Below are 13574 nucleotides of genomic sequence, written 5' to 3'. Positions count from 1 at the left end.
CTCTGGTTTCCTCCCACACCCCAAAGACGTACAGGTTTGTAGGTTAATTGGCCTTGGTAAAACTGGTAAATTGTCCCTCGTGTATCGGATAGTGCTAGTGTACGGGAATCACTGGTCAGTGTGGTCTCGGTGGGCCAAAGGGCCTGTTTCAGCGCTGTATCTCTAAACTAAATCAAGCTGTTTTGGCAAATTGCAAAATCAAGTTCTGGGATCAAAGCTGTGATTTGATCACACAAGCTTAACCAGAGTTGTGGAAAGACAGGTGAAGACCAGGAAATGACTGAAAAATAGTTCTCAAGCTACTTTGACTGAGTGAGGTCACGGAAATGGAAAAGTGATAAAATTGATGTTTACGTTTAAAAATGTTAAGATGCCAATTTACTCTTGCACACCTCCAAAGAACTAGCTGTTGAATGTTCTTGTAAAACTTATAATCTTGTTCCTATCTTTCTTGCCCAATGTACCCTGTGCTCAGAGTGGAGGGGGAAACACAGGAAAATGGGCAGCGCAAAGAATTCTTTAAAAAAAAAATCTATTTATGTATTAGTGTTGGAGCAATATCTCCAAGATACAGGATGCTATTGTATGCAGGGGTTCCAATGAAAGGTTTTGATGCAAAACGTTGACAATTCCTTTCCCTCCACCGATGTTGCTCGACTTGCTGAATTCCACTAGCAGTTTGTCTTTTGCCCTAGGTTTCCAGCATCTGCAATCTAGTATGTCTACATGCTAATATATTTACCTGCTTTATTCTCGATAGCAGCTTGGAGTATTTTATCACATGGAGTCATAACTCCCAGGTCAATTACTCTGAAATTAAAGTAAAAATATATATTTTAAATGAATTCATAACTGATTCAGTGACTACCAGTTTAAGAATAGCTTCTGCCCAACAATCAACAATCTCACGAACACTGCACAACACTAACCTCAGCTATGAACTGTGAGCTGTATTTGATTGCACTCAGTACTTTGGGTTGTTTTGCATGAGTATTGGAGTTATTCATTCTTTTTTTTGTTTAATGTATTATCTATGTGCATTGTGTTTACATGTCTTTTACGTTGCTGCACGTTAGAATTTTATTTTTCTGTTGTTGGTACATAAGACAATTAAATGCTCTTGACTCTTGACAGTGAGCCATAGAATCTGTGCTCAACTTTAGGGAATGATGTTTAGTTTTAGTTCCATCTAGTTTATTATTGTCATGTGTACTGAGGAACAGTGAAAAGCTTTTCTTTGCATGCTATCCAGTCAAAGATGACTATACATGAATACAATCAAGCCGTCCACTGTGCGCAGATATAGGTGCAACATTTAATGCAATTGAGGGCGTGCAGCGTAGGTTTACTAGGTTAATTCCCGGAATGGCGGGACTGTCATATGTTGAAAGACTGGAGCGACTAGGTTTGTATACACTGGAATTTAGAAGGATGAGAGGGGATCTTATCGAAACGTATAAGATTATTAAGGGGTTGGACATGTTGGAGGCAGGAAACATGTTCCCAATGTTGGGGGAGTCCAGAACCAGGGGCCACAGTTTAAGAATAAGGGGTAGGCCATTTAGAACAGAGATGAGGAAAAACGTTTTTAGTCAGAGAGTTGTGAATCTGTGGAATTCTCTGCCTCAGAGGGCAGTGGAGGCCAATTCTCTGAATACATTCAAGAGAGAGCTAGATAGAGCTCTTAAGGATAGCAGAGTCAGGGGGTATGGGGAGAAAGCAGGAACGGGGTACTGATTGAGAATGATCAGCCATGATCACATTGAATGGCGGTGCTGGCTCGAAGGGCCGAATGGCCTACTCCTGCACCTATTGTCTATTGTCCAATTAAAGATAGTTCAAAGGTCTCCAATGAGGTAGATTGTAGGTCAGGACCGTTCCCTAGTTCACTTGCCAGATAACAGCTGGGAAGAAACTGTCCCTGAATCTGGAGATACGAGTTTTCACACTTCTGTACCGCTTGCCTGATGAGAGAGGGTAAAAGAGGGAGTGTCGGGTGCGAGACCTGTCCTTGATTATGCTGGTGGCATTGCCGAGGCAGCGTGATGTGTAGATAGAGTCAATGGAAGGGAGGTCGGTTTGCATGATTTATACATTCCTTTACTAGTACATTCCGATAGCAATGTCCTGAAGTTGAGATGATGTACTTCCAACACAATTTTTCTTTGACTTTCAAGTAGCCATAACGAGAACAAACAAAAAAATGTGAGGAAGCAAGATAACATATAAGTTTACCGGAAATTATTGCAGCCCAGCACCACCCTAACAATATTCTTGCCAATGTCATGAACATCACCCTTGACAGTGGCTAACACAATGGTCCCTTGGTATGGGTTCTGCAAAAGAACAAAACCCTTTGATTAATTGCATTTGAAATGAATTACTAGGATAAGATTGCCTTAGTTTTTACTATAAATTATATATGCAATCTTAATTCAAAGAAAGACAGAAGGCAAACACGTTAATCCAAACTCTTCACACAGGACACAAGTTGTGAGGATTGGAGCAACATGAAGACTCGAGGAGCCGTACATGCTGGAATCTTCAGCAAAACACAAAATGCAGGGATTCGGGTCAGGACCCTCCTTCTGACACTTCATCAGTCTAAAGAAGGCTCCTGACCTGAAATGCCACCTGTGCTGCAGATCTGAGAATGTGTTACCATTCTGATGTCTGTTATAAAAAGGTAGCTGAACTCAAATAGTCAAAATCATATTTTGTAGTCAATAGTCATACCGCACGTAACAGACCCTTTAGCTCAACTAATCCATTACGACCAAGATGCCCCATCTCAGCTACTCCCACTTGCCCGAGTTTTACCCATATCCCTCGAATCCTTTCCTCGTCATGTATCTGTCCAAGTGTATTTTAAATGCCGTTGTAGTATCCACCTCAACTACGTCCTCTGGCAGTTCATTCCATATGCTCACCAGCCTCTGAGTGCAAACGTTGCCCCTCAGATTTTTATGAAATCTTGCCCCTCTCACCTTAAAACAGATGTGCTTTTGTTTTTCATTGCCCTACCCTGGAGACCTTTTAAAATAATTAAATTACACCATCTTCTGTGTGCAATTTTAAATGAACAAAACTTACTGGCTTAGCCAGTAACACCTAGATCCCAAAAGGGTATAAACGAAAGAAAAAAGTGTTCTGACTCCAGTTAGAGAAACAAGGACTTACAATTTCTTTGAATTGGCCTGGCTGCATCAGCATTTCCTCTCTCTCTTTCTCCATGAAAGGGGTCAGATATTTCACAGCTTTCTTCATTACGCGAGCAGATTTAATGACCTGATGGCACAAAGTAAATTCTATTTACAAGACATTGAGAAACAAAACAGTGCAGATTTGGGGTTTAATATTTAAAAATTAACTAAATACGGATAGATAAATAAATGAAGAAAGCGAATGGAATGTTGGCCATAACAAGAGGATTTCAGTATAGGAGTAAAGAGGTTCTTCTGCAGTTGTATAGGGCCCTGGTATGACCACATCTGGAATACTGTGTACAGTTTTGGTTTCCTCATTTGAGGAAGGACAATCCATGTAATTGAGGCAGTGCTGCGTAGGTTCACGAGATTGATCCCTGGGATGGCGGGACTGTCATATGAGGAAAGATTGAAAAGATTAGGCTTGTATTCACTGGAGTTTAGAAGGATGAGAGGGGATCTTATAGAAACATATAAAATTATAAAAGGACTGGACAAGCTAGATGCAGGAAAAATGTTCCCAATGTTGGGCGAGTCCAGAACCAGGGGCCACAGTCTTAGAATGAAGGGGAGGCCATTTAAAACTGAGGTGAGAAAAAACTTTTTCACCCAGAGAATTGTGAATTTGTGGAATTCTCCTCCTGCACCTATTTTCTATGTTTCTATGGATATTCCCCGTCACTTAAGTAAACTCGCACTTACGTACACAATTCTATACTCAGTCCTGAGTGCAATCAAGGCAGTTTGTAATTTCCACAACACTATACGATCAAGTTTACATCGAAAACAAACCGATAATGTCGGCAGTGCTTACCCAGAAGACCAGGTGCTGCAGAAAGTGTTCCAAAGGTGAGACTGATCTCAAGCTGGCAATGGCAGCGTGCTTACCCAGAAGTCCATGCGCTGCAGAAAGTGCCCCGGATGCAGCAGGACGCCACTGAGAAAGTTAATACTCTCAATGATGGATACAAAGTGCTGGAGTACCTCAGTGCACCAGGCAGCATCTCTGGAGAACATGGACGGGCAACGTTTTGGGTCGAGACCCTTCTTCAGAATTAGTGTTATTTCGGGCAGGGGATGGGGGTGATGATTCCAAGTTACTTAAATTTGGACTTATGTGAGGGTTCACAGATCATAACCCTTACGTGAGTCGGGGTGTGCCTGTACCCCAAAATGATCAAAATACTTTGTCATCTGCATTGGCAAATACATTTTGCCTTTTAATAGAGCAACAAAATGGATCCCAGACTTACCTGTGGAAGAAACATCTTTCCTGCTCCGAACAATTCCCCCACAGCTTTCATCCCATTCATCAGAGGTCCTTCGACTACATGCAAGGGCCTGGGGTAACTTTGCAGATCGGCTTTTGCTTCTGCTGTATCTTCTATGACATATTTGTCTATACCCTACAGGGTGATGACAGATTTTTTAACTCTTGCAGCAAACATAAGCAAAAAGGACAGTGAGGAAGATGGATGCACTCGAGCCTTTACCTTAATGAGGGCATATTTGAGACGTTCCTCAACAGTTCCATTCCTCCATTCGTCAGTAGTTACCACTACTTTTCCACCTTTGGCATGATTCTACAAGAATTAAAGAACCATGTTCTTTTGTTGGATATGCTTTAGTTTGTTACACTGTAATGGGCAAAATTAAATGCACCACACGCAGAAACTATGATATAATTTTCACTAAGTCAGTCGGCGGAAAATTACCTTGATTAGATTTTCATTTGGGAAACTTGTAAGTCCCTTGATTAGCACGAGAAAACAAATTTGTTCCAGTGGTGCCAGATTAATTACGAATAAAAGTATTTTCAGTGTGTTTGTATGCGTAGGTTTTTTTTATGCTTCCTACAATGGAAGACTGGAACCCATCCATTTCTCTAATGGAAGTTCTGAACTCTAATGCCCAATTCACACATTTCTGCTACATTGCAGAGTGGCTCTTTAATTGAGACTGAACGGAGACATAGCAAATGAAGCTACTGGGAACTCAACCTCCCCAATCACAGCTTTGAATTTGAATTTCTAATCCTCACATTAAAATGTGTTCATGGCATTGTCTTCCCCTGTCACTGTAACTCCGCTACCTCTATCATCCCCCGCAGAAACCAGCATTCCTGTAAACATTGTCTCGTACAAAATTTATGAAACATTTAGGCAGCTATATGGATAGGATAGGTTTTTGAGGGATATGGGCTAAATGCAGGCAGGTGGGACTAGTGTAGATGGGGCATGTTGGTCAGCGTGGGCAAGTTGGGTAAAGGGCCCGTTTCGACGCTGTACAACTGACTCTATGACATCCTTATTCCTGTTCTCCATAAACATCAGCCACACATTCAGCTGCCAAAGCAACAAATTTGAATTCCCTTCCTAAGTTTCACCCCCTACATAGAAACATAGAAAATAGGTGCAGGAGTAGGCCATTCGGCCCTTCGAGCCTGCACCGCCATTCAATATGATCATGGCTGATCATCCAGCTCAGTAGCCTGTACCTGCCTTCTCTCCATACCCCCTGATCCCTTTAGCAAAAAGGGCCACATCTAACTCCCTCTTAAATATAGCCAATGAACTGGCCTCAACTACCTTCTGTGGCAGAGAATTCCACAGACTCACCACTCTCTGTGTGAAGAAATGTTTTCTCATCTCGGTCCTAAAAGACTTCCCCCTTATCCTTAAGCTGTGACCCCTGGTTCTGGACTCCCCCAACATCGGGAACAATCTTCCCGCATCTAGCCTCTCCAACCCCTTAAGAATTTTATATGTTTCTATAAGATCCCCCCTCAGTCTTCTAAATTCTAGCGAGTACAAGCCCAGTCTATCCAGTCTTTCCTCATATGCAAGTCCCGCCATCCCAGGGATTAATCTGGTGAACCTTCTCTGTACTCCCTCTAAGGCAAGAACGTCTTTCCTCAGGTTAGGAGACCAAAACTGCACACAATACTCCAGGTGCGGTCTCACGAAGGCCCTGTACAACTGCAGCAGAACCTCCCTGCTCCTAAACTCAAATCCTCTTGCTATGAATGCCAACATACCATTCGCTTTCTTCACTGCCTGCTGCACCTGCATGCTTGCTTTCAATGACTGGTGCACCATGACACCCAGGTCACGTTGCATCTCCCCTTCTCCCAATCGGTCACCATTCAGGTAATACTCTGCTTTCCTGCTCTTGCCGCCAAAGTGGATAACCTCACATTTATCCACATTATATTGCATCTGCCATGCATTTGCCCACTCGCCTAATCTATCCAAGTCACTCTGCAGCCTCCTAGCATCCTCCTCGCAGCTAACACTGCCACCCAGCTTCGTGTCATCCGCAAACTTAGAAATGTTGCATTCAATTCCCTCGTCCAAATCATTAATATACACTGTAAATAACTGGGGTCCCAGCACTGAGCCTTGTGGTACCCCACTAGTCACTGCCTGCCATTCCGAAAAGGACCCGTTTATTCCTACTCTTTGCTTCCTGTCCGCCAACCAATTTTCTATCCACCTCAAAACTGAACCCTCAATACCGTGTGCTTTAAGTTTGTACACCAATCTCCTATGTGGGACCTTGTCGAAGGCCTTCTGAAAGTCCAGATATAACACATCAACTGGTTCTCCCTTATCCACTCTACTAGTTACATCCTCGAAAAATTCTATAAGATTCGTCAGACATGATTTGCCTTTGGTAAATCCATGCTGACTTTGTCCGATGATTTCACCACTTTCCAAATGTGATGCTATCACATCTTTAATAACTGACTCTAGCATTTTCCCCACTACTGATGTTAGGCTAACTGGTCTATAATTCCCTGTTTTCTCTCTCCCTCCCTTTTTAAAAAGTGGGGTTACATTAGCTACCCTCCAGTCCTCAGGAACTACTCCAGAATCTAAAGAGTTTTGAAAAATTATCACTAATGCATCCACTATTTCTGAGGCTACTTCCTTAAGCACTCTGGGATGCAGCCTATTTGGCCCTGGGGATTTATCTGCCTTTAATCCATTTAATTTACCTAACACCACTTCCCGACTAACCTGGATTTCCCTAAGTTCCTCCATCTCATTAGACCACCGGTCCCCCGCTATTTCCGGCAGACGGTTTATGTCTTCCTTAGTGAAGACAGAACCAAAGTATTTGTTCAATTGGTCTGCCATCTCCTTGTTCCCAATGATCAATTCACCTGTTTCCGACTGCAAGGGACCTACATTTGCCTTAACTAATCTTTTTCTCTTAACATATCTATAAAAGCTTTTGCAGTCTGTTTTTATGTTCCTTGCCAGTTTTCCCTCATAATCTATTTTCCCTTTCCTAATTAAGCCCTTTGTCCTCCTCTGCTGGACTCTGAATTTCTCCCAGTCCTCTGGTATGCTACTTTTTCTGGCTAATCTGTATGCTTCATCTTTTGTTTTAATACTATCCTTGATTTCCCTTGTTAGCCACGGATGCACTACCTTTCCTGGTTTGTTCTTTTGCCAAACTGGGATGAACACTTGTTGTAGTTCATCCATGCGACCTTTAAATGCCTTCCATTGCATGTCCACCGTCAACCCTTTCAGCATCAATCGCCAGTCTATCTTGGACAATTCACGCCTCATACCCTCAAAGTTACCTTTCTTTAAGTTCAGAACACTTGTTTCTGTATCGACTTTGTCACTCTCCATCCTAATGAAGAACTCTACCATATTATGATCACTCTTGCCCAAGGGGCCTCGCACAACAAGACTGCTAACTAACCCTTCCTCATTACTCAATACCCAGTCTAGAATGGCCTGTTCTCTCGTTGGTTCCTCGACATGTTGGTTTAGAAAACCATCTCTCAAACATTCCAAGAAATCCTCTTCCTCAGCACCCCTGCCAGTTTGGTTCACCCAATCTATATGTAGATTGAAGTCACCCATTATAACTGCTGCACCTTTAATGCATGCATTTCTAATTTCCTGCTTGATGCCATCCCCAACCTCACTACTGCTGTTAGGTGGCCTGTACACAACTCCCACTAGCGTTTTCTGCCCCTTAGTGTTTCGTAGCTCTACCCATATCGATTCCACTTCCTCCAAGCTAATGTCCTTCCTTTCCACTGCTTTAATCTCCTCTCTAACCAGTAACGCTACCCCACCTCCTTTTCCTTTCTGTCTATCCCGCCTGAATATAGAATATCCCTGGATGTTGAGCTCCCAGCCTTGGTCACCCTGGAGCCATGTCTCCGTAATCCCAACTATATCATAATCATTAATAACTATCTCCACATTTAATTCATCCACCTTATTACGTATACTCCTTGCATTGAGACACAAAGCCTTCAGGCTTGTTTTTACAACTCTCTTACCCCTTGTACGATTATGTTGAAAAGTGTCCCTTTTTGATTTTTGCCCTGGATTTGTTTGCCTACCACTTTTACTTTTCACCTTGCTACCTGTTGCTTCTACCCTCATTTTACACCCCTCTGTCTCTCTGCTCCTGCTCCCATCCCCCTGCCACATTAATTTAAATCCTCCCCGACAGCATTAGCAAACACTGCCCCTAGGACATTGGTTCCATTCCAGCTCAGGTGCAGACCGTCCTGTTTGTACTGGTCCCACCTCTCCCAGAACTGGTTCCAATGTCCTAAAAATTTGAATCCCTCCCCCTTGCACCATTTTTCAAGCCACGTATTCATCTGAAACATCCTCCTATTCCTACTCTGACTAGCACGTGGCACTGGTAGTAATCCAGAGATTATTACCTTTGAGGTCCTACTTTTTAGTTTATCTCCTAGCTCTCTAAATTCACCTTGTAGGACCTCATCCCGTTTTTTACCTAAATCGTTGGTGCCAACGTGCACCACGACAACTGGCTGCTCACCCTCCCCCTTCAGAATGTCCTGCAGCCGCTCAGAGATATCCCTGACCCTTGCACCAGGGAGGCAACATACCATCCTGGAGTCTCGTTTGCGGCTGCAGAAACGCCTATCTATTCCCCTTACAATTGAATCCCCTATCACTATAGCCCTTCCACTCTTTTTCCTCCCCTCTTTTGCCGCAGAGCCACCCACGGTGCCATGAACTTGGCTGCTGCTGCCTTCCCCTGATGAGCCATCTCCCCCAACAGTATCCAAAATGGCATATCTGTTTAGGAGGGAGATGACCGCAGGGGACTCCTACTGAGCTGCCCCTGTAAAAGAAAAACATTTCTGTAAACCAAGCTTTTAACCATTCTTCTGCTCCCATTTCTCTCAGTGTTTGTTTGATTACACCTCCGAAACTACAAAATGATTTTAAAAAAAAGATTACGTGCATACAAGTTTTATTATGGGGAAGTATGCAATTTCAAAAAGTATACCATTAACTTGCGATTTGAAACATACAGCACAAGAACAGGCCCTTCCGCCCATAATGTCTGTTCCAAACATGATGCCAAGACCAACTCTTATCTACTTGCACATAATCCATATCTCTCCATTCCTTGTATGTCCATATGCATAATAAAACTAGGAAAAAGCACACTTAGATTTTGTCAGCATCACTCAGTGGTTTTTATTCCAAAGCTACCCGTACATGTCCTTACCTGTGCATAATGCAGCAATTTCTCAGTAGCTTCAGGGTCTTTGTTCCAGATCAAATTCTCACACATCTCCAGAAGTTCTTTGTCAATATCATCATAAACAGGGAGGTTTCCTGCATTCACAATTCCCATATCCATCCCTGCCTAAAGAAAGACATATTACAAAAATGTTGCGGTAGATGAGTGAAAGATTTGCGATAAAAATACGTCAACAAGTACACCGAGTACCAGCCATTTGTTATATCGTCACGGGCAGACAGGGTGATGACAGTGGTGTTTGGCAGAAAAAGATACAAAGTACTAGAGTAACTCCACGAGTCAAGCAGCACCTCTGGAGAACGAGAATAGATGATGTTTCGGGTCAGGACCCTTCATTCCAATCAATTTTCAGGGTTCCGTCCAGAAATGTCACCTATAAATGTTCTCCAGAGATGTTGCTTGAAGTGTTGAGTTACTTCAGTACTTTGTGCCCTTTTGTGTAAACCAGCATCTGCAGTTCCTTGTTTCTGCAAGGTGTTTGGGAGGCTTGTCTTCATTGGTCAGGTATTGAGTACAGGAGTTGGGATGTCAAATTGCTGCTGTGCAAGATAATTGGCAAGGCCACATTCTAAAGTACTGTGTATTGATCTTTGGTTACACTGATGTCATTAAATTGGAAAGGGTGCAAAGTGGATTCACGAGGATGTTACAGGGTCTGTGGGGGTTTGAGTTATAAGGGAGGCAAGGATAGCTTCGGTATTTTTTCCCTAGGGCATAGGAGGCTGAAGGGTGACAATGTATAAAAACATGAGGGTATAGATGCATGAGGGTATACATGGAAGGTGCTGCCAGAAGAGGAAGAGGCAGGTATAATAACAACATTTAAAATATAATTGGACAGCAAAGCTGCAGCACAAATTTCATTGTTCCGTTCTCAGCGCATATGACAATTAAACATTCTTGAATCTAGACTAATTTTACCTTAAACTGCCCTTCTGTGTTTGAAATGCCAACAACATGAAAAAAGAGTACATCAACCCTGTCTATGCCTTTTATAATTTGATACACCTCCATCTGGTCAACCCTCAGCCTCCTTTGCTCCAGTGAAAACAAACACAGCCTATTCAAGACACAAGTGCAGGTCTGGTGAACCCGGATAGGTGCCCTTTTGGATACGACCTGATCGAGTCTGAAGAAGGGACCTGACCCAAAACGTCACCTATCCATGTTCTCCAAAGAACCTGCCTGACCTGCTGAGTTACTCCAACACTTTATGTATGCAAAAACAAATAATTTCACTGTACATGTGACAATAAAGTATCATTGAAACATTGTGCCTTGTTCTGTAAATCAGCATCTGCAGTTTCTTATGTCCCTAGCCTTTTCAATCTCTCCCCATAATGAAATTCCTTTAATCCTGGCAACATTCTGGTGACCCCATTCTCTCCCAAAATGATGTCGTTGAAAGAGTATTCATGAATATTAGCTTTGTACCTTTATTGCATGGTAAAGGAATACGCTGTGCATGGCCTCTCGGATTGCCTCCATTCCACGAAATGCGAAGGACAGATTTGAAAGACCTCCACTTACTCTGGCTCCAGGCAATGCTCCCTTTATGAAAATAAAAAACGATGAGCAAATCAAGATAAAATACAAGAGAAAGTGATTGCATTTATTATAAGAGAAAGAATGATATACTGTGAGCACTTTTAATTCATATCGACTCACAATGAACGTATAGACTGAGAAATACAAGATTTAGACAAGACAGAATGGATAATGTAGCATCAAGGATGGGTAGTTGCAAGTGCCTCAAAGACTGGAAATAAATGGAATATATATACAGCTCATTCATCTCCTTAAAGGGAAGATAAAAAATAGAATTAAACCTAAAATACAAATAACTACTTGCACACTGGAAAAAGACAAAGTCAAAGTAAAGCAAATGTTCATAAGTTAGAGGAGCAGAATTAGGCCATTCGGCCCATCCAGTCTACTCCGCCATTCAGTCAAGACCGATCTATCTTTCCCTCACAAACCCATTCCCCTGCCTTCTCCCCATAACTCCTGACACCCGTATTAATCAAGAATCTAAGTCTCCGCCTTAAAAAATATACATTGACTTGGCCTCCACAGTCATCTGTATAATACTATTGAAATTGTAAACCTCTGGCACCAACTTGAATTTTTACAGCTCCATGTAAGACATATTATTCCAAATAATACTATTTGCTAGGACTCATTTGGGTTCAAGAAAGAAATAATAAAAAGGGTTCTTTTAATGATTTTTAATGTTCTTATCATTTAAATATTTACCAGCATTCAATTGAAGAGCACCCTAAACGTCAAGTAATATCTTAATTCCAGGAGCACGGTACCGGTGTTGCACGGTACCGGTGTTGCACGGTACCGGTGTTGCACAGTACCGGTGTTGCATGCTTGAGCTGAAGGCTTCACAATTTCTCCCATAGTCTCAATGTATGCAGACCAACACAACCTTCATCTGATTTGTGTGTAAGTCCAGGCCAGTCAGTGAAGTTTCAGTTAAAAATAGTTAGTATTATGCTAAAGGTCTAGCATATTGTGCATCTGTATTGTAACGCTGCTGCAGTTGCAGTGGCAAGTGGTTTGGTAAAATCTCATTTGTAATCAATCCATGATATGAAATAGCAGGATTTTAAAAAATCAACACATTTTGCTCCTATATTCTGAAAAACTCTGTTTTTCAATTATATCTATATCAATTTATTTCAAAATGTGTCAGGCTGCATTGTGCAGAGTAGGTGCTTCCATTTTAATTGTTTTGTTTTATACATACTTTCCTGGAAATATGATTTCTAGCCCCACCAGATGAAAGGAAAATTATGTAAATCCTTTTCGCTACACAATTCGAAACTCTCTAATCCTTTGTCTCACATCTTGTGTGTTCCTCCCTGTCCTTTCTCCACCCATCTGCCTAACAAAATCCCCCCTCACCTGTGTTCACCTATGGCTAGCCCGAAAGACTCGCATTGAATTCTCCAATTTTAGGTAACTAATTATAACCCCCTCTCCCCTTCTCTCCCCCCTCTCTTTGTGCCCCACCTGGACTTGCACCCATTTCATCCCTTCTACCATCTAACTTCCAGCTACATTCCTTTCTCTGGCTTCACAATTCGCACCTCTTCTACCCTTATCATGCCCTCTGTCTTTACATCTGTGACATTTGTCCAACCATTTGCCCACCAAAACCCACCCTCACCTGTGTTCACCTGTCACCTGCCATGCTCTGTCCTGCCCCTCCACTCTTCTAGCTTTCTTCCCCCCCCCCCACCCCTACAATCAGTCGTCTGAAGTGTTCCGACCTGAAACATCACCTATCCATGCTCTCCGGGGATGCTGGATGACCCGTTGAGTTACTCCAGCATTTTGTCTCTTTCTTTGGTAAACCAGCATCTGCAATTCCTTGTTTCCATAGATGAAGTAATCAATCATCTCCTTATGCCCTATTCAGTTCCTCATGGTGATTTGAGGTGGATCTACGCTTTCATGCATGGACTTACCTTCATAATTGAAGTAGCTTTCATGAAATTTACAGCATAGAGATTGTGCTCCTCCATTCCAGTTCCAATAGTGAGTATATTTGGATCAAATATGATATCACTGGGGTTAAATTTGACTTTGTTCACAAGCAAGTGATACGCTCTAGTGCACACTGCCACTTTGGATTCAATATCGGTCGCCTGAACAAGATAACAGAAGGTTCAGAATTTGCGAGCACATTCCAATAGTTCCTTAAACACACACAACTTCTGAATGCTCAACTCCAGCCTTCATTCAGGAGGCTTGCAGAAAGAAATGAATTGAGAAATTCATGAAAGA

The 13574-nt window shown here is 42.3% G+C and overlaps 1 protein-coding gene across 3 annotated transcripts in view; it reads right to left on the bottom strand.

The window, feature by feature from the left end:
• Nucleotides 1-13574, bottom strand: part of mtr (5-methyltetrahydrofolate-homocysteine methyltransferase) — an 82163-nt gene that overhangs the window by 34900 nt on the left and 33689 nt on the right. For all 3 annotated transcript variants that reach the window (XR_013547633.1, XM_078405082.1, XM_078405081.1), the window contains exons 16-23: nt 13256-13435; nt 11208-11324; nt 9738-9878; nt 4700-4789; nt 4460-4612; nt 3181-3288; nt 2236-2336; nt 743-810 (exon numbers count right to left, since the gene is read on the bottom strand). Coding sequence is in view for 2 of the 3 variants with exons in the window: in XM_078405082.1 (XP_078261208.1) it covers nt 743-810; nt 2236-2336; nt 3181-3288; nt 4460-4612; nt 4700-4789; nt 9738-9878; nt 11208-11324; nt 13256-13435 (958 nt within the window). In the remaining variant the exon portion in view is untranslated. The remainder of the gene's footprint in view (nt 1-742; nt 811-2235; nt 2337-3180; nt 3289-4459; nt 4613-4699; nt 4790-9737; nt 9879-11207; nt 11325-13255; nt 13436-13574) is intronic.

The sequence above is a fragment of the Rhinoraja longicauda genome, chromosome 9 (assembly GCF_053455715.1).
Source record: "Rhinoraja longicauda isolate Sanriku21f chromosome 9, sRhiLon1.1, whole genome shotgun sequence".
Lineage (NCBI taxonomy): Eukaryota > Metazoa > Chordata > Chondrichthyes > Rajiformes > Arhynchobatidae > Rhinoraja > Rhinoraja longicauda.
Note: the sequence above shows the minus strand (reverse complement) of the source record. Positions and strands in the feature narration are given on the sequence as shown.